General features: G+C 43.5%; 1 protein-coding gene across 4 annotated transcripts in view; it reads right to left on the bottom strand.

Moving 5' to 3' along the window:
- The window catches only part of LOC149305370 (arf-GAP with GTPase, ANK repeat and PH domain-containing protein 1), a 385626-nt gene that overhangs the window by 132002 nt on the left and 229206 nt on the right, over positions 1-24418 (bottom strand). For all 4 annotated transcript variants that reach the window (XM_089477938.1, XM_089477941.1, XM_089477940.1 and 1 more), the window contains one exon: positions 9982-10143. In XM_089477938.1, coding sequence (XP_089334064.1) covers positions 9982-10143 — 162 coding nt within the window. The remainder of the gene's footprint in view (positions 1-9981; positions 10144-24418) is intronic.

Below are 24418 nucleotides of genomic sequence, written 5' to 3'. Positions count from 1 at the left end.
GTAATGTTTTATAAAAGTCAGAGGTTGGGACCAGACAGCGGCCTTGCAGACATCCTCGAGGGGGATCCCTGACAGGAATGCAGAGGATGCTGCCACTGACCTCGTGGAATGAGCCCGAACCCTGCCAGGGAGAGGCTTGCCTAACAGATCATAGCAGAGGTGGATGGTACCAGCCACCCATTTGGACAGCCTCTGCGCAGACACAGGCAACCCCCGCTTCGGTACCGAGTAGCACTGGAAGAGTCTCTCGGACCGACTGAAGGCAGCAGTTCTGTCCAGGTAGAATGCCAGCGCTCTCCTGACATCAAGAGAATGCAGACGCCGCTCCTCCTCTGACGTCGGGTTCGACGCGAGGGTAGGCAGTACAATGTCCTGGCACATGTGGAAAGCGGACACCACCTTAGGCAAGAAGGTAATGTCCGTACGGAGAACTACCTTGTCCTTGTGGAATCTTAGGAAGGGCTGGTCCCTCCGTAAGGCACAGAGTTCGCCCGCACGGCGGGCAGAGGTGATGGCCACAAGAAAAGCGGTTTTCCAAGTCAATAGTCTCAAGTCCGCTGTGGCCATCGGTTCAAAGGGCTTGGATTGGAGGGCAGACAGTACCGTCTCCAAACTCCAAGCCGGTGTCGGTATCGAGGCAGGAGGATAAAGGTTGGCACAACCCCTCAGGAACCCTTTCACCAAAGGGTCCTTGAAAAAAGACACCCTCCCCCCGAACTGATATTTTGCACAGATGGCAGAGAGATAACATTTGATGGATGCGAGGGAAAGCCCCCCATCCAAAAGTGCCATCAAAAACTCCAGCACCACTGGAGTGGACACCTGTGCAGGAGATAAGCCCTTTTGTTCAAGGAAGACACAAAACCTCCTCCATTTAAAGGCATAGGCACGCTGAGTAGAAGGTTTCCTCGCGGCCAGGATCACCGACTTCACGGCATCGGGGAGGGCGGTCAGGGTAGGATTCTCCAAGCCACCAGCGGTAGGCTGTCGATGTCCGGATGGAGGATCCGTCCGTCCCGGATCGACAGCAGGTCCGGGCGAGGATCGAGACGAAGAAAGCACCTCCTGGAGAGATGTAGAAGGGATGCGAACCAGGGCTGTCTCGGCCACCACGGCGTGATCAAGATCGCGTTCGTGTGGTCCAGCATCATCTTGGAGACCACCCTGATGATAAGAGGAAAGGGGGGAAAGGCATAAAGGAATCCCTCCGTCCACAGGAAGGCGAATGCGTCCCCGAGGGATCCAGTCATTGGCCTCCTGGAGCAGAACTGGGGACAATGGCTGTTCCAAGCGGTCGCGAAGATGTCGATCTGGGGGGTTCCCCACCTGTCGAACAAGGCGCTGACCGTTTCCGGATGGAGTCTCCACTCGTGGCACACCGAGGACGATCTGCTCAGACGGTCTGCCAAGTCGTTGTCGTCTCCCGGCAGGTGGATTGCTTGAAGAAGAACCTGTCTCCGAATGCACCAGTCCCAGATGCGGAGAGTAATCTCGAGGAGTGTGCTTGACTTGGTGCCACCCTGTTTGTTGATGTAATACATCACGGTGGTGTTGTCCGTCTTCAGGAGCACCACCTTGCCTGTCACAGCGGGTTCGAAGGCCCTCAAAGCCTTCTCGACTGCAAGCATCTCGAGAGCATTGATGTGAAGAAGGCTGTCCGAGTCCGACCACCTGTCCTTTACGACCAAGTCGAGGAGGTGGGCGCCCCAGCCCTCTAGGGATGCATCGGTTGTCAGGGTGACCTCTGACTGTGGCTGGTGGAAGGGCATTCCAGCGCACACGTTGTGTTCGTTCAGCCACCAACCCAGGGAGGCGGCTACCGGTCTCGGTACCGTTAACCATCTGGTCGGGGAATCCTCTATCGGAGAAAAGACGGAGAGAAACCAAGCCTGGAGCGGACGTAGGCGAAGTCTCGACCACGGTGTCACGAAGGTCGTGGACGCCATGTGCCCCAGGGCGATCTGGACGTCCCTGGCTCTGACTCTTCTGTGTGATATGCAGGGGCTGAGTGATGTTACCAGTGCTTGGAACCGGTCTGGTGGAAGAAAGGCGGAGCATCTTACGGAGTCGAGGATGGCTCCGATGAATTTGATCTGTCTGGACGGGGTGAAATGAGATTTCTCTCTGTTGATTACCAGCCTGAGAGAATCCAGCAGCCGGATTGCGAATGAAATTGCATCTTGAAGGTCCTGCTGGGAGTCCGCGACAAACAGCCAGTCGTCTAAATAAGGGAAGACTCTGTAACCCTTTTGGTGCAGGTAAGCTACCACCGGGGCCATGCACTTTGTGAAGACTCGTGGAGCTGTGGCCAGGCCGAAAGGAAGGACATTGTAATGGAAGGCGTCGGAGCCGACGGCGAAGGCGAGGAATCTCCTGTGGGACTCCCGAATTCCGATGTGGAAGTAGGCGTCCTTCAAATCGATGGTCGCGAACCACAGGCCCTGGTGTAGGAGAGGCAGAATGGAGGCTAAAGTTACCATACGAAAGCGGCGGTAATGGAGGAAGAGGTTCAAATCTCTCAAGTCCAGAATTGGTCTAATGCCCCCATCGGACTTCGGTACCGTGAAGTACCTGGAGAAAAAGGCCGCATGGAAGGAATCGGGGGCTAGGGGGGAAATAGCCCCTTTGTCCAGTAAGGCGCGCACTTCGTCGAGAAGGGTGTCCGAGGGTGGGGTGGAAATGAAAGCTCCGGTGGTCGGGAGCTCTTTGAACTCAAGGGTATAGCCCCTGCGGACGATGTTTAGTACCCAAGAGTCGGAGGAAATGGAGGCCCACACGTTGATAAAGGGCCTAAGAATGTCCAAAAAGTATCTGGGAGAGGCGAAGTGCGCGGGAAGGTCTCATGCCCTCTTTTTGGACTGATCAGGGTCCTGCCGTCGGTTCTTGCGGTACCGAGAAGGCTGGTTGCGGCGACCAGAGGATGACGGAGACTGGGAAGGGTATCTCTGGCGTTGAGGGCCTTGCTGTTGGAACTGCCGGTCCTGGTAGGAGGACCTGCTGAATTGGCCTTGCTGCTGTTGCCAAGGGCGGAACCTCCTACGGAATGGAGCAGGGGTGGGGGCAGACATACCGTGCTTCCTCGCCGCTGCCTTCAGTCTAAACTTCCGGTTTAGCCTGTCATCCGTCTCGGCATGGAAGAGGCCCGAATCGTCTATGGGCATGTCCTCGATCGTAGACCTCACGTTGGCGTTTAGGTCCGAACCCCGCAACCAAGCGTGCCTCCTCAGGGCAAGGGAAGCTGCCATAGCCCTGCCCGAGCACTCCACGACGTTCCTGGAAGCAGTGATGAGCCATGCGCCGATGGAATGGGTCTCATCCCTAATCTCAGTGAGGGTTCGCTGGGCTTCATCCGGAACGTCGGGCACGATGGGGGAGATGCCTTCCATAAGGGTCTGAATATATGCACCCATACAAGCGGTGTAGTTGGTTGCCTTCACCGCCAGTGCTGCAGCCGCGTATGCCTTCCTGGCCAAGGCATCGACCTTCTTAGCCTCCTTATCAAACGGCACAGCAGCTTGCCGTTGGGTCGCAGTTTGCTGGGCACCTTCGACAATGGCAGAATTCTGCCGAGGGTGGGAGGTCAGCCACGGGGCCGTTGGGGCAGAAACCTTGTAAAGGGATTCGATCTTGCGCGGCGGTCCCACCAGGGAGGAAGGGCAATCCCACGAGCGTCTGACCAGGGCTTCCAGGGACGGCATAAAGGGAACCAGAGGTGTAGAATGGGCCCTGCTGCGAACCCTGCGTTCAAGGGGGTCCCTGGCCTCTTCCTCGGGATATTGGAGGTCAATGTCCAGAGCCCTGGACATCTTGATCACATGCTCGAGGAACGACCTGACATCATCCGTAGGAGAGGCCGTCTCCGGGTGGTGCAAGAGCTGTGGAGAGCTCCGGGCCGGGTCGTCGTCTCCCGAAGAGTATTCCGAATCCACAGGCTCGGGTTCGGAGTCAGAATCTAGCAAGTCCACCGCAGCATGCGGTCTGGGGTGTTGGACAGGCCTGTCCACACGCCGGGAGGAAACCGCTGTCGATGGGCCTGGCCGGTCAGGAAGTTCGCGACGATGGGACACTTGGTCGCGAGGTTGGTCCAAATCCCGGGGACGGTCCCGACCTCGGGAGGATTTGGAAAGGGCCACTTCCTTAGGGACCGGGAGAAAGAATTGGTCCGTCTCCGAGTCGTAATAATACTGCGGATCGGTCGGAGAGCGTGGAGCCAGCAAAACTGGAGAAGGAGACCTCGGCGGCTGATCAGGTACCTCTTCGTCGTCCGACAGGAGGAAAGGGAGCGTTGTCGCCGACTGAGTCTGAGTTGGCACGGTCTGGGCAGCGGTGTCCCGAAGGCGACTCGCAGCCGGATGGTGAAGGTCTGGAGAAGGATTGTCCACCGTAGGCGTGGCCAGAGGGTCGACCCGTCCCGGGGAGCCGGGACGCGGACGGTCACGGCGGGACTCCCGGTGCGGTTTGCGAGGGAGGGAAGCATCGTCCGAGCGCCTCTTGGAAGGTGAGCCCGTATGGGAGCTAGTCTTGGAGGTCGACTTGGACCTCTTAGCCGAAGAGGATGAGGTCGCCTCCGGGGCCGAAGACTGCCTCTTCTTGGCTGACTTGTGGCGAGGCGGTGCATCCGGAGGGAAAAACTGGATCGGAGACTCCGAGATAGTAGCCGTCCGACCAGCTCGCTCTTCGGTACGGGCAACGGAATCCCTCGAGCCCGAGGGTTCCTCGGAGGCGGTGTTCCTCGAAGTGGGGTCCGAACCAGGCTTGGACTTGGACCTCTTTTTCTCCGGGGCCGCCCGGGACGTTCCCGGTGTCTCAGATGGAACTCCCTCCGTACGGCTGGTAGCCGTTTCCTGCCCAACTGACCCCGATGTGCGGGCATGTTTCAGGGGTTTGGGAGCGGCATCTCGGGCCGGCTGGCGAGAAGGGTCCGAACTCCCCTTGTCCTGCCCCAGAGAAGTAGAAGGAGGAGCGCTGGAAGGGCCGCTGCGAGCCTGGGCAGGTGGAGCCGAGGCAGAAGGAGCTGACGCCGGGCGAGAGTCCCCTTCCCTGATCTTGCCCTGGGCAATGGCAGAAGTAAGCCGCGACTCCCGATTTTTACGGGCTTGGGAGGACATGGACTTACAGAGGCTGCAGACCCTAGGGTCGTGGTCCCGGCCCAGGCAGAAGAGGCAAGAGGAATGGGGATCCTGGACAGGAACCTTTCCGCTGCAGATGTCACATTTCTTAAAAGGAGGGGACATCTTGCGAGTCAAGGAGATCCAAAGCCGAAGTCAAAACAGTCCGAGTGTCCGAGTTACCAGGGGCGGGAGAGAGAGAGTAGTCAAAAAGCAGTCCGAAGGTCAAAAAACGAGAGTGATTCAAAGCAAGCGAAAGTTCCTAGGAGCAGCGAGCGCGGCGGAAAAAAGGAACTGGGGAAAAGAGCGGGAAGGCAGGGGCCTTATAACGGGTGGGCGGAGTTGCCGCCAAAAAGTTTCAATATGTTGCAGAGTTAACTCTGCCCAGTGATTCCAGAAGGTTCCGAGCAGCACTGCGCAGGCGCAGTAAAACCCATTTGTATGATTCGCAGAGACCACGAAGAAGAAGTTATTTCGTTTACAATAAAACCATGTGACAATAAACAGCCACATTCTCATACACTGGCATTTGAATCCAAAGAGACTCTTTAGCTTCTTCACCACCCCTGCTGCTTTCAAAGTATTGTCTCATTATGACTCTAAAATTCAAAACCTTTGGGGGTGGGAAGTGAAGAAGCTGAAATTTAAAAGGGAAATTTCTTGCAGCAGGTATCAATTTTCTACATCTTCTACGGAGGACACTCAACGACTTTCAAGTTAAGCCCTTCCTCTGGACAACAGGAAAGGTCCAATCCAAACTATGTTCCCTTGGGAGAGAGCTACCATGATCTTACCACACCAACTGGAAAAGTTGCTGTAGGATAAACAAAGGCCTGTTACAGACTGCCAAAATAAAGCTGCTTCGGGTCTCTTTGGAGGTATGCTGTTTAAATGATGCATGCATCCTAAGAATCCGGAAGCTGCACCAAAGCTGCACTCCAGTGCTTAGGAATGGAGTGTGGCTTTGGCACGACCTCCAGACTCTTAGGACACATGCATCATTTAAATAGCATACCTCCAAAGAGACCCGAAGCAGCTTTATTTTGGCAGTCTGTAACAGGCCAAAGAAAACTCTAAAGTTGTCACAAGTCAGAAAGCGAGTGGTCTGAGTGTTGGACTAGGAGTCTGGGAGACCAGGGTTCAAGTCCTTGCTTTAGCTATGGAAACTTCTTGGGTGGCTTTGGAAAAGTCATGCTCTCTCAGACTCAGAGGAAGGCAATAGCAAACCCCTTTTGAACAAATCTTGTCAAGAAAATACTGTGACAAGGTCATCTTGGAGTCACTATGAACCAGAAACTGTTTTAAGGCACACAACAACAAGGTTTTAATCCAGAAGTCCCTTTCCTCATGCATTATGATGACAAAGGCTGTCAGTCCACCAAAAATGCAGGTAGGCAAATACTCTCTGTAAGATATAGAAATCAGGATTTCACAAGAACCCTTCCTGTGTTTTCTGCCAGGTAATCCAAAACCATTAGGATATAAAAGGCAGTACAATTCAACTAATGCACATGCACCCTTTGTAGAACTTTCCTGCCAATGAATAGTATGCCGAAGAAATATTTTTAATCTTACAGTGTTTTCCTGTATGTGGGCAGAGCCACTAAACCACTTCTACTGTCTGATCTTCAAGAGGAAGTACAGGAAGTACTGAAAACAAGTATAGCTGTTGCTCAAGCTAAAGACTGGCTAATGTGCATCTAGGTCTTCTTCCTCCTGGAGGGGACATTTTGGCACAGGTTGCTCCAGCTATGCATGTGCTGGAGTTGTGAACAAGTCCACTGAGTAAGCTGAAATGTTCCACCTACTGTCTGAAAACCTGCAGACCGAGACTCTGTTCTGAGTCCTGCACTTTTTCTCTCTACCCAGAATGTCTATGATCTGGTTGGCCATCCCTGATAGAAGGATGCTGAAATCAACAGAAGATATTCTCCGCTTAGGAGAGAATCTTGACAGTGTCTATATTTAGACTTCCCGAGGCCATTTTTTCTGTTTATGTACACTTTTGTGGGCACACTGCTTGTCTGAAATTGAGAATATGACCACCCTTATATGATCCTTGAGGTGTTGTACAGGAACAATTTTATTGTTCTCAACTCCAACAGAATAATTCTGTGTTGTGTTTTTTAAATGTTTTCTGTGAAGGTAACAATAGAGAGGCTGGTATGGGAAAGGCAGCATAGTCCCTCCCTTTGGAAAGGATCTTTTGGATTAGACCTTGCTTGTCCAGAGGGAAAAACTAAACAAAGGACATTAGAGTACTTACAGGGGATATAAGAGGGGGGGAAAATCGTGTATCACATCCCAAAGTAAAACACTTTATTTATAATTTTTTTCACCAGGGCCTCACAGTAGTGTACAATGGATAAAACATTTAAACATACATATAAAAACATTTTTAAAAAGACTATTATTAGTCAGATACATTCTGACTTGCACACTATAACATACAGTCCCAGTGCATGCAACTTTGGCCCCTGCTTGTCCAATAGAAATAGATTCTTTTCCATTTGTACAGTCTTTAGGATGTCACCAGATCCCTGGAGAAAAGAGAGCCACTACATCTCTGTCTTGATCCTTACCCTTCTTGCTCATTAAAAGCACCAGAGGGGGACTCACTCCTCTCTTTTGGAAAGGTCGAAGGGAGTAGTGAATGCATTCTTACAGCAAGACAGGATTCCCACATGCCTCAAGGAAGCAGTTATAAGCCATGGTTGGAAAAAACCTTCACTGGATCCCTTTACAGAGGATAACTATCTCTTGGTGTACAATATTCCGTTTGGAGCAAGGTAATAGAATCTGAGTTGGGCTCCAGCTCCACAAAGTCCTGGATTAAATGGAGTATCTAGATTCATTTCAGTCTGATTTCAGGCCTGTTTATGGGACAGAGACAGCTTTGGTTGCCTTAGTGGACAATTTAGGATGGAAACTGGACTGGGAAGTGTGTCCCTGTTGGTTCTCCTTGATGTCTTGGTGGCTTGCAGTACTGTTAGCATGCTATCCTTCTGGGCAGCCTTGCAGGGACTGAACGCAGAGGCAATGTTTTAGCGTTCCTCTGTTCCTTCTTGGAAGGGGAAACCTACATGCTGGTGGTTGAGGATTCCTGTTTGATGCCTTGATCATTTGTCTGTGGAGTACCTGAAGTCTCATGCTATTCAGCATCTATATCACTGGGAGAGGTTGTCCAGCGATTTGGGGTCCAGTGCCAAGGAAACAGTTTCTGTTTCTATTGCTAGTTTCTGATGCCAGAAGCAGTTTCTGTTGCCAGAGTCTGGCATCAGTGATGAACTGGACGAGGGTGAATACACTGAAGTTCAATCTTGACAAGATAGAGGTGCTCCTGGTCATTCAAAAAAGCAGATCAGGCAACAGAGATAGAAGCTGTGCTGGATTGGGTTCACTTGCCTTGAAGAAACAAGTTCATACTGTGGGTCTGTTCCTAGATTCAGCCTTGACCTTTGAGGTCTATGTTTTTCTAGTAGCCAGGAGTGCTTTTTCACACTTAAAGCTAACGTGCCTGTTCCTGGAGATGATGGATTTGACCACAGTAACACATGCCTTAGTTACATCTAATTTGGTTTACTTTAATCATGGGGCAACCTTTGAAGAGCATTCAGAAACTTCAGTTGCTACAAAGCACTGCAACCAGAGTTTTCACTGGTGCTGGTTACATATAGCTCTCCTGCTCCAACAGCTTCACTAATTGCCAACTTGGTTCTGGACACAATTGAAAGTGCTGGTTATGGCTTCAGAAGCCTAGGTCCAGGCTATCTAACAGACAACATCATTGTATAAATCTGCCCTGAGATCCTCAGAAAAGGATCTCTTCTTTCAGGCTTACTACCATCACAATTACAGCTGGTAGAGACAAACATAAGACCTTCTCAGTGACTTCCCCAAAGCTTTGGCATTCCCTCCCTATAGAGGCTTAGAATATCTCCCTCGCTGTTCTTCCAATGGCAAGGGAAGGCCTTTTTATTCTGATAGACTTTAATGACAGAAAGTTTTAAAGAAAAGGTCTTTTAAAGGATGATATATACTGTTTTTAAGCTTGCTTTTTACCATGTTTTAAATGGTTCTAATAATGTTAATCATTCAATTCTCTTTTAATGTTGACTTTTGCAATTTTTACAATACTATAATCAGTTTTAATTTATAAACCAGCTTGAGTCTCAATCTTGGAAAAAGCGAAGATACAAATAAAATTCTAAAATTAATTATTGAATAGTTTTTTGTGGGTTTTTCAGGCAATGTGGCCATGTTCTAGAAGAGTTTATTCCTGATATTTTGCCTGCATCTATGGCTGGCATCTTCAGAGAAGTATGATTTCTCTTTAGAACATGGCCACATGGCCCGGGAAAAGAAAACCCACAAAAAACTATGGATGCTGGCCATGAAAGCCTTTGACTTCACAATTACTGAATAATTATTAATAATAATTTATTATTAACAACAACAATTATTTTAAAATAATTTTAAAACTAAGTATCGCTAAAACAGACAGAACAACCACCCTTTGTTTTAAGGACCAAAGGCCATGAGATAAAACAGTCTGGGGAACAGTAAATCACTATTTTGATCACTTGTGACAAGTAAATATTTTTGTTGATCAAGTGCATACAACTACTGTTTAGGACTTATGACTTTCTTACCCTTATGAATAATCTGAGGTGAAAACACAATTCCCTATGGAGAGAAAAACAGAACTGCAACATTTCCACAAATCTGTCTGAAAAGCATGACCTACCAAGATTCTCATTCACTTTTTGTCCTCTCCCTTTGCTAAATAAGATTTGCTTCTTGGAAAATACTTCAGGAATCTATACATATTCATTAGCTAAAAATAAAATTAAAAATACTGTCACTGGCTTACCACTACTGATGCCTGAGTTTGCAACGACTGTCACCTCACTCCACTGGTCAGCACTGGAGACTGAATAGGAACGTTGATGCATTCCATCAGGCCGACTGTTAAAGGAAACAAGGCTGATGCCACTTGTCATCTGAGACACAGAAGTACTAGTAGTCACATTTCCTGGAAGGGAAAATTAACAGTACCAGAAATGACAAGCAAATTCACATCCATAATAATATAAATTTAGAACAAATATTGCTTTTATTGTTTTAACAAAATATACACTGATAGACTCAACACACGGACTAAGAGATAACATTTCTGAGATTAATTGCACAACTCTGCAAGTATACAGGAGTCCATCTGCAAGTATCGTGATGACAATGCAGTGACCAGTAGGATCCATGTTTTTTCTATCAAGTCACTAGTGGTGAGAATGCAGTGGATGTCATTTATCTGGATTTCAGCAAAGCATCTGTTAAGAAGCAAATTGATTAAATGTGGAATAGGTGGGAATACTGTCAGATGAATCCATAATTGGTTGGAAAACCATGCTCAAAGCACATCAGTGACTGTGCTTCAAACTGGAAAGAGGTCTCAAGTGGAGTGCCGCAGGGTTCTATCCTAGGGCCATTCCTGTTCAAGATTTTTAACAATTTTTATCAATGGCTTAGATGATGGGGCAGAGGGAATCCTCATCATGTTTGGAGATAACACAAAATTGGGAGGGGTGACTAATGAACTGGAAGATAGGAATAAAATGCAAAAGCCCCAAGATAAACTAGAAAATTGGGCAGAAATTAATAAAATGAAATTCAGTAGAGACAAATGCAAAATTCTACAAATGCAAAGGTATAAGATAGGAGAACATGGCTCAGCAGTGAAAAAAACTTTGGGATTATTCACAGAATCATACAGTTGGAAAAGATGTCAAGGGCCATCACGTCCAAACTCCTGCCATGCATGAATCAAAGTATCCCTGACAGATGGCCATCCAGCCTCTGTTTAAAAACTTCCTAAGAAGGAAACTCCACCACACTCTGAGGTAGTGTGTTCCACTGTCAAACAGCTCTTACTGTCAGGAAGTTCTTCCTAATGTTGAGGTGGAATCTCTTTTCCTGTAGTTTGCATCCTCTGCGTGTCTTAGTCTCTGGAGCTGTAGAAAACAAGCTTGCTCCATCTCAATATGACATCCCTTCAAATATTTAAACAGGGCTATCATATCACCTCTTAACCTTCTGCTCTCCAGGCTAAACATACCCAGCTCCCTAAGCTGCTCCTCATAAGGCATGGTTTCCACACCTTGTTGTTACTGTTAATCACAAACTGAACATGAGGCCAGCAGTGTGATGCTGTAGCAAAGAAAGTGAATGCTATTTTAGCCTGCATTAAAAGAAGCATAATTTCCAGGTCAAGGATAGTAATAGTCTCACTATATTCTGGGCACGCCTCATCTAGAGTACTAAGTTGAATTGTGGGCACCTCATTTTGAGAAGGATATAGATTAGTTTAGAGACTGGTAACAAGCATGATAGGAAGTATGGAGAATCAAACAAAGAAGGGTTGAAGGAGCTGGGCATGTTGAGTTTGGTGAAGAGAAGACTGAAGGGTGACATGATTGCAGTCTTCACATATCTCAAGGTTGTCACATTAGAAAGAACTTCTTGACACTAAAGGGCTATTTAGCAATGGAACCAATTGCCTAGAGAAGTGGTAAGATCTCCTTCTGTGGCGATCTTTTTAAGAAAAAGTCTGAAAAGGCTGGGGATGTTTAGCTGGACATCCTACATTGAGGAAGAGTGTAATCTCAATGGTTCTTGAGGCTCCTTCCAACTCTGATTCTATGCTTTTAAGTTAATTCCATTCAACAAATCACCTTGGTCAACCTAGTTTCCAAACAGACAGTGAGATCCAAAATGTGATTCTATAATTAGAACATGTCTAAGCAGGATTCTGCTATGAAATGCTCTCAGTGGCAGAGAAGTGTGACTGGCAAAGGTGATTTTTTTTCTTAGCTGCATTTCCTCAGTCACCCCAGTGACAATGGTAGGTTACAAAGGAGTGTATGAGAACAGATAAATACGACCCAGCACATTTTCTTCTGTAACATCCAGCTAACCTTTAACATTAAAATGAACCACAGAATCCACCAAACAATCTGCCTTTTCTAGAACATGCCTTCAGCTATGGTTGTACTGCTATTCCCATCATTTGTATACTTCATATACCACAAACACAAAGAGAAAAACATTATTGTGCATTATAATCACACCAAAGTAACCTATTAATGGCAAGTAGAGTTCCTATTGTTTATTCAACATACAGCTTCAACACAGTATACCAGCAGGAAGCAAATTCCCCTCCTTACCTCCAAGGATGACTTTAAAAACATAATCTGTATAGGCTTATGTAATACACTTTTAGTACTGAAATTTTGTCAAGAACATAGCAGATCAGTCTGCTAAGACCTTGAATCCAGTTGCTTAATGGGATTCTACATCTCACGAGAGAGATCTTTTTGTGAAGTGGTTCTTGTAAAACCTTCACACCAAAATCTTACATGCAAGGGCTAGCAGCACTTTAGCATCTGTCTCACTTTCTCAGTTTATTAGAATTAACATAAAATACATGGTCAACTCCCTGGTTTATTCAGAGTTCTGAAAGGGTGCCTCTACAAATGCATCATGTACGCATCATCTGGTTGCTTTAGCTGATTAGCAGGGGGCAGTTAAATTACTATGCTAATCCATGTATTCTTGGCACTGGTGCCTTGATATGGATATGTGTATCTGCTTACAGAGAAGCCTTGATTAGTTCAAGCTTCAATGTGTCAAAAGCTCCAGATTCTTTCCAAAGAATAATTTTAGCTGTACTCATATTCCTAAAATGTAGGAGCTGATTTGAAAATGTACTTACCTCCACCATATGCTATTTTTCTTTAACAATTTGCATTTCAAAGTGATTATCACATTTATATATGTATGACTATCAGTATGTTGCCAAAAAATGGCTTCAAATGAGCAAGGATGATGCTGGTTTCCTATTGAATAAAAATGTTTTTCATCTTCTAAAATAACACTGTGAAGAAAAAAATACTCCACTACAGGGTTCTTTATTACATTTAAAATACTTTTCTGAAATTTTAAGCCATTTACTATGGATTTTTTCTCCTCAAACCATTTATCAATAGCTGCAAAGAACAATTTACTCTCAAACTATAATCAACATTATACCTCAAATAATTCAGGTTCTTATGATTTTTAAAAAGTAAGAGTACAGAAATTTCTGAGAAAGGAGATATTCTTATGGATAAATAAACATTATGAAGTGGCCCTGGGCTAAGTCAAATTGCTAGTCCTAACAAGAGCAGGCCCAATGCATCAAGGGGATGTTGTAAATCAACAAAGAAATAAATCTGATTGACTTAATGGGTTTACTTGCATTGGGACTGACAACTGGATTTAAATTTTTGTATTTTATTAATTGAATTAAGCACAAAAATAGACATTGCACAATATTCCATTCACTCACTGAAAATATTTATAATACTGTCTTTCAGTAGAGCTTTCAGGGTACTTTATAAAAAAACTAGTCCTCCCCCTTTCGAAACAGCTTCATTTGGTTTTTATATAGAAGCACAGGGAAAAAAACACCAAGAAAACATATATATATATATATATATATATATATATATATATCACAGAGAAAATCGAAAATAATACTAAATAAGTCTTTCAGGGTCTAGCACTTGATGTAAAATTATCTAAGATTGATAAAAAAAAGTTTTTCTGATATTTCATTTTAAGCATGCATCTTCCATGGCCAAATTATTGGTTAGACTGGAGATAGGTGCATTTGAAATGTGTAATTAAAATCCCTCTCATTTAAATCAAAGGGCAGTACAACTTAACTTTGCTAAGATAGGGCTACTGGTGTATGGGAGGGGGTAGTATACACAATGGAATAACTGGAATATACATATTTTCAGGTCAACTTTGTTGTTGCTGTAGGCCTTCAAGTCATTTCTGATTTATCACAGGTTTTTCTTGGAAGAATTTGTTCAGAGCAAGTTTGCCTTTGCCTTCCTCTGAGGCTGAGAGTGTGTAATTGGCCCAAGGCCACACAGTGGGTTTTCATGGCTGAGTGGGGATTTGACTCCAGAGTCGTGGCCCAACACTCAAATCACTACCCCATGCTGGCTACAGAAGAAGGAATTTCAGCAGATCATGTCATCTGGTTGCATAACAAACAACACCTGCTGAAATTCCTCTTTAACAGTCTTTCAAGGTACAGGCACCCTCTCCAAGATATTCCAATTATGCCAGTCTAAAGAAATTACATGAAATTTCTGGTAATAGGTATGTATCAGCCTTAAAGAGATCAAGGCTTAAATCCTACATTGACCTATTTGTGTGCACAAATTCAGTAGGGCCTGTTTCTGAATATGCACAGGATTGTTCTGTAAAGAGTTTAAAGTCATATGGATGAGAAAAATCATTTGTTCTCCAAAAGCTCAGAAACATTCTGTGGCCTAAAGCAAGTCGCTATTCCCAACTAGAGAAGACACAATAAATCGCTTGCTACATAATACTGATACAAAATCTAATTGATTCAATGGGTCTACTCTAGCTGGGAATAGAAATAGTCCACTCTTAGCAACAATGGCATCCTTCTGGATTGTCTTCTTATCAGAGGAATTAGTGACAATCTGGTCAATGCAAGTAGAAATCCAACTGCTCATCACAAGTAGAGTAGATTCACTGAATCAATTACTGAATGGTAGGTCAATACTTATAAAAGTCCCCTTGGTTCAACAGATATACGGTTGGGACCAGTAACTGGATTTAGGCCTCAGTTCCTACCTAACTGATCTCTGCTAGAGGGAGGTACATGGGACTGTTGCTCTGACCCATGACATTTGTGCTCCAGAATTAGCACATACCCTATAGTTCCATTTCACTTCTCCATTGTATTTGACATCTATGTGAAACTACTGGAGGGAATTCACACTTGGAAATACTTCTTATGTATGGGTTCTCAGGAATGCTCCATCATGTGCAGCATCATTTACCAGCTTTACCTGGTCTGTCTGATGTAATCCAACTGTCTCTGCTGTAGCAACCACATTAGTATACTATAATGTACTTTATGTGTTGTCTTTGCAAATTAAACTATGCAATACTCTTTTTATCTTTTGTTTTGACTGTTTCTTTCTGTGTGTCCTTCTCTCACACTACATTTTTCTGGACATGAATCAACAGAGGTGGAATAACTAGGTATGATGGGTATTATTGCAGGTTTCACATTTGCACACTGTAGTATTAACAGCATGGGTTTAAATACAACTAATTGTCTCAAGTATGATAGACAGATTAAATCACTTCCTGAATAATAAGCCAACACCTAGGAAGATCCCATTGATGCAATAACACTAGTTAGGACCAACAACATATTTTATGCCAATCTTTCAATGAAAGATAAATAGCTAGCTACTGGATGTATATAAACTTTTTTTTGTTAAACCTAGAACAGAATCATAGAGTTGGAAGAGACCACAAGGGCCATTCAGTCCAACTGCTTACCAAGTAGGAACTTACAATAATAGAAGCACCCTCGACAGATGATCATCTAGCCTCTGTTTAAAGACCTCCAAAAAAGGAGACTCCATCACTCTCTGAGGGATTATGTTCCATTGTTGAACAGCTCTTATTGTCAGAAAATTCCTCCTAATGTTTAGGTGGAATCACTTTTCCTGTCAACCAATCAACCATTTCATAGTCATAGATTTAGTCTTCACTTGAACACCTGATACAAGGTTGTGTCAGGAAATGTCCTAGCTCAGTGGTGGCACTCAGAGCCCCCTCTGTGGGCACACACTCTGTCAGCCCAGCACAGAGTTTGCCAGAGTTTGTTACTAGAAAGCCAGAGGAACATGGCACTTTGTAATAAATAAGTGGGGTTTGGTTTGCAATTTGGTCACTCGGTCTTTAAAAGGTTCGCTATCACTGTCCTAGCTCATCCTGGCACTATCTCCATCATCTTGGTACCAAGAGTAATCATCTAGCTCAACCATTTCTGAGGTCATTCCTGACCAGGGATACACTAACAGGGGAAGGAGCTCAAAATAAGCAGGATCTCCTAAAGGTAATTCAAGCACACACAATTTCAGTGAAAATAAACATGGAAAACACCTAAAACACTGGAAGCTATCTTATACTGAGTCTGGCCATTGATCTACCTAGTCCATTATTGTCAACTGTGGCTAACTGAATTGGAGTTAGCCACAGTTGACTGAATTGGAGTCACAGAGTGGGCCCAGACTATATGAAGGATCACGTTTTCATAGGACTCTGTCTGAGCAATAAGATCTTCAAGGGAGGCCTTCTCCCAGTCCTAGAACTATCCCAGGTACATTTAGTGGAAATATAGAAGATAATCTCTTTGGTGGCTCCTCCCAGGCTCTGGAAGTCCCTTCTTAGGACAGCTCCCTCCCTGTTCCCCTTCTGCGGGCAAGTGAAGATATGTCTATTCTGGCAGACTTTTAAAGCTTAACCACAAGAGCTTTAAACAGTGTACTGCTTCACTGATTTTTTATTTCGGCTTTTTTAATGCATTTGTTTTAAATAATTTTAATTCTATGGATACTTGTGTTTTAACAAATGTTTCATATGTTCTTGTACATATTTTTTCTGTATTTGATTTAATTTTTAAGATACCTTCAAGTCTAGCTGTGCAGAGAATGTGATATATAAACTGAACAAATGATCATATTTTGTGAATTCTCTGTTGGTCTACCATGATGGCCTGCTGTTCCTCGATTGTCTTTTATCCAACTATTAACTAGGTCTGACCTTTTTTTGATCCTTACAGCAGACAAAACTGGGTATCTTTGTTGTTTAATACGTTTAGCAAGCAGCTGAAAACAAAGACAAGTCACCTACAAGAAATAGGCAAGATACCTGGTCACCAAAATGTAGAGAAGTAGCCTAGACTTGTTTGGAAAGCTCAAAACAAGCTAGGGCTAGAAAAAGATACTAACATAAGTGCTTTTCAATTCAAGACAGGCAATCTACAGAATGTGTCAAGAAATTAAGAATTAAGTACAGGTTGGCATTATTTCACCTAACTGTACACTCACATGGGCTGGATGCCTTGCAGTTTGAAAGAGAAATAACATTATAAATAAAATTTTGCATAGTTGGTGGTTTCTTCAGTTATGCAGAGGGGTGTTACTGTGAGGGAAATCATCCCCAGAAGGGGCTCATTCCTTGTAAACAGATACCCTCCTGCAACTGCATAAAGCTTGGTAGGAGGGAAACTTGTCCTGTGAGATTCAATCAGTTGAGACATAAACAGTGATATTTCAGGTGGATATGTACACCACATACTAAACTGCCTTCTTAGCATGAAGGTTGTGAATATAACCCATTAGCCTGGCTGATAGTACTTGGATGAACCCAGATATCGAAATGCAGGTCAGTATCACTGATGTTGGGAAATGTCACAGCCATCAAAGCCTGGACTCATAATGTATGTAGGAGGGTAAAAGACAGAGCATCCAAGGTAGTTTTATCCAAAATATTATCTGTTTCACATACAGAATTAGCTAGAAAGGTGAATCCAAGGAGTTTCAACATGGATCAGACAGTGGTGTCAAAGGACAGATTTAAATTTGTTTGCTGCTCCTTTTTGCGCAGGCAAAAGGCTAGCACCTCTGTCCCACCACAGACAGAAGCTGGCTATAAAGTGCTCTGGCAGCATGTGGTGTATAAATGCTGTGTTGCCAGAGCGCCTGAAAGCCAGAGACATATAAATGGCTAAGCAGCTTGAAGCCAGTTTCCAGTTGTCTTGGGGGCATGCATCATCTTGCTTTTTATGGCGGTCTGTTTCACCCCCACATTTGTAGAACCTGGGGAGGAACATGAATTTATACTGTCCATTTCAACTAGAATGGAACCAGAGTGCTAGCACTGAATATCAAAAAGGTGGTAGAGCAGTTTTCAAATTGACTTCTGGGATAAAGTAACCACCAGACAATGGTGGTTTTTACATCAGTGGGATTGCGAAACTGTTTGGGATTTTAGTTCAACCTTTTAAGGACTTTTTCAAGGTGTTGAACTTTTGGAAATAGGGTTCAGTACCATGTGTAGCTCCCTTCAAGTTTGGATTAGATCATAAATAGGTTCACTGCCCCAGTGTCACAGAAGCAACCTACTGAAACTACTGGCAGAGCCAGAAAGGAGGTTAAAGCCATCCCTTGGGAGTGAAAGTGAAAATCTTTTTTACTGCCTAAACAGGAACAGGGTGGGTATAGGCCACGTGCATACAGCAAAACATGATAATCATTCAAAGAAATTGATGGAAAAATTCACATTTCAAAGATACCTGGGGAGGAACATGAAGTATAACTGCTTCCATGCTGATGCTAAAAGTCTCCAAATCAAAAGAGAGTTGGATGATTGGATTTAAGGGAGAGCACAGATGGACTCAATGGACAGAATATAAACCTGATGGGATGGACAGAACCAGTGGAGAATATTGTCATTTCTGGATACGTGCTCTATTAGAAGGACAAAGGGACACAAGAAGTGGTGTCACTCTGTACATCAAAGAAGCATAATGTTAACTAAACTAGAAACTAGGCTGACTCTACTACAGAATTAGTCTTGGGAACAATACAGAGCCCCAAAGTCTCCAGTACTGGAGACTTGCTTCTGCTTTCCTGAACAAAACACTCAAGATGATTTTAAGGAGAATGTCATAAGGAAGACGTACAAATGAATATGTTTTGTAACAGTGGGTGGCTTAACTTCATCTCACACTGATGGGGATCTGTGCCCCACCCACAACAAAGAAGTAAATCTTCTAGCTAACCTTAACAGTTATTCCCTTGAACTAGAGAACAGTTGATTCTGGACTTAATCTTAAAATACTGTGGCCACAATCTAGTGTGAGATGTGAATATTGCTAAATTAATTAGAAATAATAAATACACTATCAAATTCAATTATATGGATGGGGAAAAGTACCAGAGAAGTGCAACCCAGTCACAATGGATTTTGAAACATAAAACAAAAGTGAGAGAACTATTAAAATGCCATTGAATAGGAAAGGAAAGTGTTTCTAATAATAATAACAGAGGCATAGCTAAATGCACACCACTGGTGAGGAAAGCTAACGTAAAATCCAAGAGTCTAGCTAGCTCTTGACAGCATGGTTACCAAACACTGTGGAAGTAGAGACAAGAAGGCTACCTCTAGGAACTGGTATAGTCTTGCCCATACTAAGGCCTGTTACAGACTGCCAAAATAAAGCTGTATCGGCTCTCTTTGGAGGTATGCTATTTAAATGATGCGTGGGTCCTAAGAGTCCGGAGGTCGCGCCAAAGCCACACTCCATTCCTAAGCACTGGAGGGCAGCTTTAGTGCAGCTTCCGGATTCTTAGGATGCATGCATCATTTAAACAGCATACCTCCAAAGAGACCCAAAGCAGCTTTATTTTGGCAGTCTGTAACAGGCCTAAGAGAACTGTCTTAGTTTGGGCAAGAGTTCTTGTCTCTACTTCCACAGTGTTTGATAACCATGCTGCCAAGAGCTGGCTAGGCTCTTGGATTTTATGTTAGGAAAATGGAATATATCATTGCACAATGGAAATGAAAGAAGACACAGGAGGCAAAAAATGAGTTTGTAGTTTTTATAGTTAGTAATGAAAACCAACAATAAAAGAACTGTAGGAGCAAGAAATTGGCTGGGGAATCAAGTGGGCTACTGCACAACAAGGAAGTTAAAGAAGCTCTAGAAGTAGATATGGAAACTATACAGAAAGTAAATGAATTATTTTTAAGCCTCTTTATCGGAGATATAAATCAAATAACATGCCAGAATTAATATTTACAGGATGACAGTCTGAAGAGCTGAAGTAAACAAAGTTGATGGGAGATTATGTTCTCTAAATCTAGTGTGGACATGCCCTAATGAAACTACTTCTAACAGTCGAATTACAAGGGGCCCCTTCTCTATTGTAGTCTTGCTGCACCTACAAATGAAAACCTCCAGGGCCAGTTTTTGGGGGTGCCAAGGGCTGTAGAAAAAGAGAAGAAAAAAATTCTGTTGTGCTGGCATTTCACTATTGGCATAACATTGGATTTGGGCTCTTATTGACAAATTTAAGATACATACTTCCATCAGTGATGTCCTAAAAAAAATCAAATATGAAACAGCTGCTATACTAAATAGATATTTTATATACCCCTAAAATGAGTCTCTGTGCAAAAAGAGTGGAGAATGAATTATCAATTTTAAAATGGAGATCAAGGAGGGATAAAGGAATTTCATACTGGTTCCAACAGCTTTAAGGCTGTTGCAGGTAAATTGCTGGAAAGTATTAATAAAGATCATGTTATCCATCCGACGGAACGACAATTCGGGCTCAAAACGAATCAATATGGCATCTACAAAGGTGGCTCCTATCTCAGAAACCTTTTCAAATTCTTTGAGTGTGTCAATAAACATGTGGGTAAGGGTTATTCAGAAGACCCCAGCTGTAATCCTGTTGGGGTGCTAGAGTAGCATAAAAACTATTATGCAATCAGCTGCACTACTTCAGAAGCAGCATAAGGGCAGTCCGTAGTTTAGCCATTTGTTCCGCAAGCAGGAACACAATCCTCTCACTCACTGTTGACTCAATGATGGAATGCTAAACCTTGCACACTGGGTGAACTCAAGGATGTGGAACCTGTTGCATAAGCAATCACACAACTGTAGGATCAAGCATAACTACACTGGTATATATTAACACTATAGGATCTTGACCATTATTTACTTGGACTTCCAACATCTTTTGGTTAAAATCCATTACCAAAGACTACTGAGGAAATGTAGAGGTCGTGGGATAAAAGAAAAAGATTGGTAACTGCTTAAAGAACAGGAAGCATAAAGTAGAAATAAATGAGAACTTTTCACAGTGGTGTGACGTGACCAGTGGAGTCCCTCAGGGATCCCTATTGAAATTATTGCTTTTCAACTTGTTCATAAAATATCTGGAGTTAAGACTTAGCAGCAAAGAGGCTGGGTTTGCTGCTGACATGAAATTATTCATGGTGGTTAAAACAAAAGTGAACTGTGAAGAACAAAAGAGAATTGTAAAGAACATTCTCCAGCCTGGGGAATGGTAATTAAAACAGCAACCAAAGTTTAGGGTAATGGAAGTATAAAATGATGCACACCGATGCAAACAAACAACCCCAACTTCCCTTCTACAGACAGAGTCCTGAAAGAGAGTATAGCCTGTTACAGACTGCCAAAATAAAGCTGCTTCGGGTCTCTTTGGAGGTATGCTGTTTAAATGATGCATGCATCCTAAGAATCCGGAAGCTGCACCAAAGCTGCACTCCAGTGCTTAGGAATGGAGTGTGGCTTTGCCGCGACCTCCGGACTCTTAGGACCCATGCATCATTTAAATAGCATACCTCAAAGAGACCCGAAGCAGCTTTATTTTGGCAGTCTGTAACAAGCCAAAAATCTTCTGGATGGATATACCCTGCAGTATTTTTTAGAAATATTCAGTCAATGATGGTTGTGATAAAGGTTGCAATACAATACAATACAAAAAACACACAGTCTAGCTGTAGTATGTGTAAATGTTACATTAAGAAAACTCATTTTTATTTACTGTGAGTTCTGAGAAATGTACACAATTCTCCATCTGTTTTTCTATGCTTCAGTACAAGAAAAATGGTAATTATTTTCCTTAGGGTCTTTGCTAAGACTTCCACAGTGTTCATAATGATGTAACAATTTCATAACAAATTAAGAATGGACGTCCTCCTCACAAACATAGTGTCATGCTTCCAAGAATGCACCACAAATATTTCAAAAGCAACATGAGATGCTCACTACTTTCTTGTCTCAAGACTTGCATAGAATCAAGACAGACACAGTGCTCCATGTGTCTAATTAAAGCAGCATCCAGCAGAACCCAGTGAGAATAAGTCAATGAGACAAATATAGTCTTGTTATATATCATTAGCAGCAATTGCCGTAGCTAGATAGCTTTATTTTAAGTCTAATTGACTGATGAAGCTTTTAAAATAAGGTCAGACTAAAAATGTAGCCAGCGTCATGTAGCGGTTTGAGCATTGGACTGCAGATCTGGATACCAGAGTCTGGATCCCTGCTTAGAGATGGCAACTCACTGGGTGACCTTTGGCAAGTCACATTCTCTCAGCCTCAGAAGAAAGCAAACACAACCCCCCTCTGAACAAATATTGCCAAGAAACCAAAGTGATAGTTTTGCCCTGGGTTTGCCAAAAGTTGGAAATGGCTTGAAAGCACACAACAACAACAACAACAACAACAACAACAACAAATATATGCCTGGCTTTTGTTTTACAACCCAATTTCCCCCCCAACACCTTTGAATAGTGCACTCATGTTTTCCCCCCAAACTGTCAAATGATCCTGTGTTGTGGCTCTTTAACCCAGCTATAATCAAAATGAAAATGCAATAAAGGAAAATGTCAGGAGTCTGAAACCATTTTCACTGAACAGGGAAACAGTGCCAAAACCTCACCAGTCTGGTTGGGTGGTGGTGGTAGATTTCTTTACGAGGAAAAAGCAGGCCAAGAAAAATTAATAATTATTAAAAGAATTTTTTTCTTCAAGAAAAGAAATTCCTAACCATGTAAAAGCAGCAACCATGAATGCATCATCATCATCAGAGAATGCACGCAAATAGTTTTTGCACTCAAAGGTAAAAGTAGTATTATCTTTTAAGTTCATTACCAACATCGGAGACTAATACAGAACAGACTATGGATTGAATACCACAATATTTTTTTAAAAATCTTTTTTACTAATTCTATACGATTTGTTTTCATTGTTGAAACATGTTAACACCAAACCTGAAATAAATATGGGTCCCCCTTCAGTTTTTCTAAGAAAACAATCTACTTGCCTTCCGAGTAAGAAATGAATACATGGAAGAATTTATTTGCCTTCACTCATCCAGGATAAAATCATACGAGCTTCCCAATAATGGCAAATTTCCTCCAGAATTTCATGTCTAGTTTAAATATACACGATCATTTAAAAATTCCCATTATTTAACACACGGACATTAGCAACCTGCAAAGTGGCAAAACATTGCAAGTTAGATCCAACTATAGTTATTAAACTATTTCTAGACCATTTAAAACTCAAATGAAGAGAAACTTTGAGGAGGGGGTGTGGGAGAGAGATTTTGATCCTACATTATTATAATTACAATTATTTTATTTTAAAGCTATTGCCTCTGTAACAGCAGCCTAGTAAATGCAAGTCTGCAGTGTGAGCAGTTTTGATAAACAGCCTCTGCGGGCCACACAACAGGGATAATGTATCCTTAAGTACTGCCAATGAGCTGCCATTCTGCACAGCCAATTACTTCTGTGCGTCTGTCACTCAAAGGAAAAATGACTGAACCCATTAGATCAAACCTTTGTCACTGTTCCTAATGCACTCTTAGGCCTCATTAATCTGAGGGAGCAGCAACACAGCCGCCGGTGCCTCATTGCCTCCCCCACAACAGGACCACGTGAAGCCTCTCATCTCTCCCCCAAGTGCACCACGTTAATCAAGCTCTCCTTATTACCCCAGTCCCTGTCACGGCGGAGAGCGCTCTCTCTCTTAAATGCTCTCATTATGGCCCATCTTTAGAGCTGGCTGAGTGGAAAAAAAAGAGAGCGAGAAACAGAAGAGGAAAAAGCAAGTCCGATCACATTAATATTCATGACAATAATTAGTATTCTAGGTCACTGAATATTCATGCTATTAGTTTGGATTTTTATGGGTTTGCTGGATGTCCTGATTGCTGGAGTGTGGAGGAAAACAGCATGGTGGGGACTTTAGATGTCAATGGCAGTTCAATACTGAAAATAGGTTTGCGAACCCCCCACCCTTTTGGGAGGGGGCTAAATCAGCTCTTTCAACTCTCCTGATGGCTTTAGTATTTGAAAAATCACTAGAGGAAAGGAGGAGGGATGAAAGCGCTTGATTTTCTTGAAAAGATTTTAACATCCGAACGGTTACTATTACAAAATTTAACCACAAGAGCCCAACATAATAAGTTCAGTAGGACAGGATGAATCACTAAGCTTAGACGCAAGCCACACTGAGAGATGACACAGACACCAGACTATCATGAACACGGCGAGCTGGATAGCAAGAGATTATATTGCTGACACCTACACTGGGTTGCCCAAATGTTCAGGGCACTTTAACAATCTTCGCCTTGGGAAAAGCCATCCTTTCAGTACCTGCTATTATCAGAGGGCCAAGCAACACCAAATGCATACTGTATTTACTAAAGTGCAAACTTTTAGGCATATTTACATTATATATTCTATATTATATCTTCAATGGTAGGGGAGGAGAGGAAAAGAGTCAAGCCACTACTGCAGAATGTCTTCTATTATCT

The sequence above is a fragment of the Sceloporus occidentalis genome, unplaced genomic scaffold, assembly GCF_023333645.1.
Source record: "Sceloporus occidentalis isolate IW3139 unplaced genomic scaffold, rSceOcc1.0.p SCAF_12, whole genome shotgun sequence".
NCBI lineage: Eukaryota > Metazoa > Chordata > Lepidosauria > Squamata > Phrynosomatidae > Sceloporus > Sceloporus occidentalis.
The sequence above is the reverse complement of the archived record's forward strand: the minus strand, read 5'-3'. Positions and strand labels throughout refer to the sequence as shown.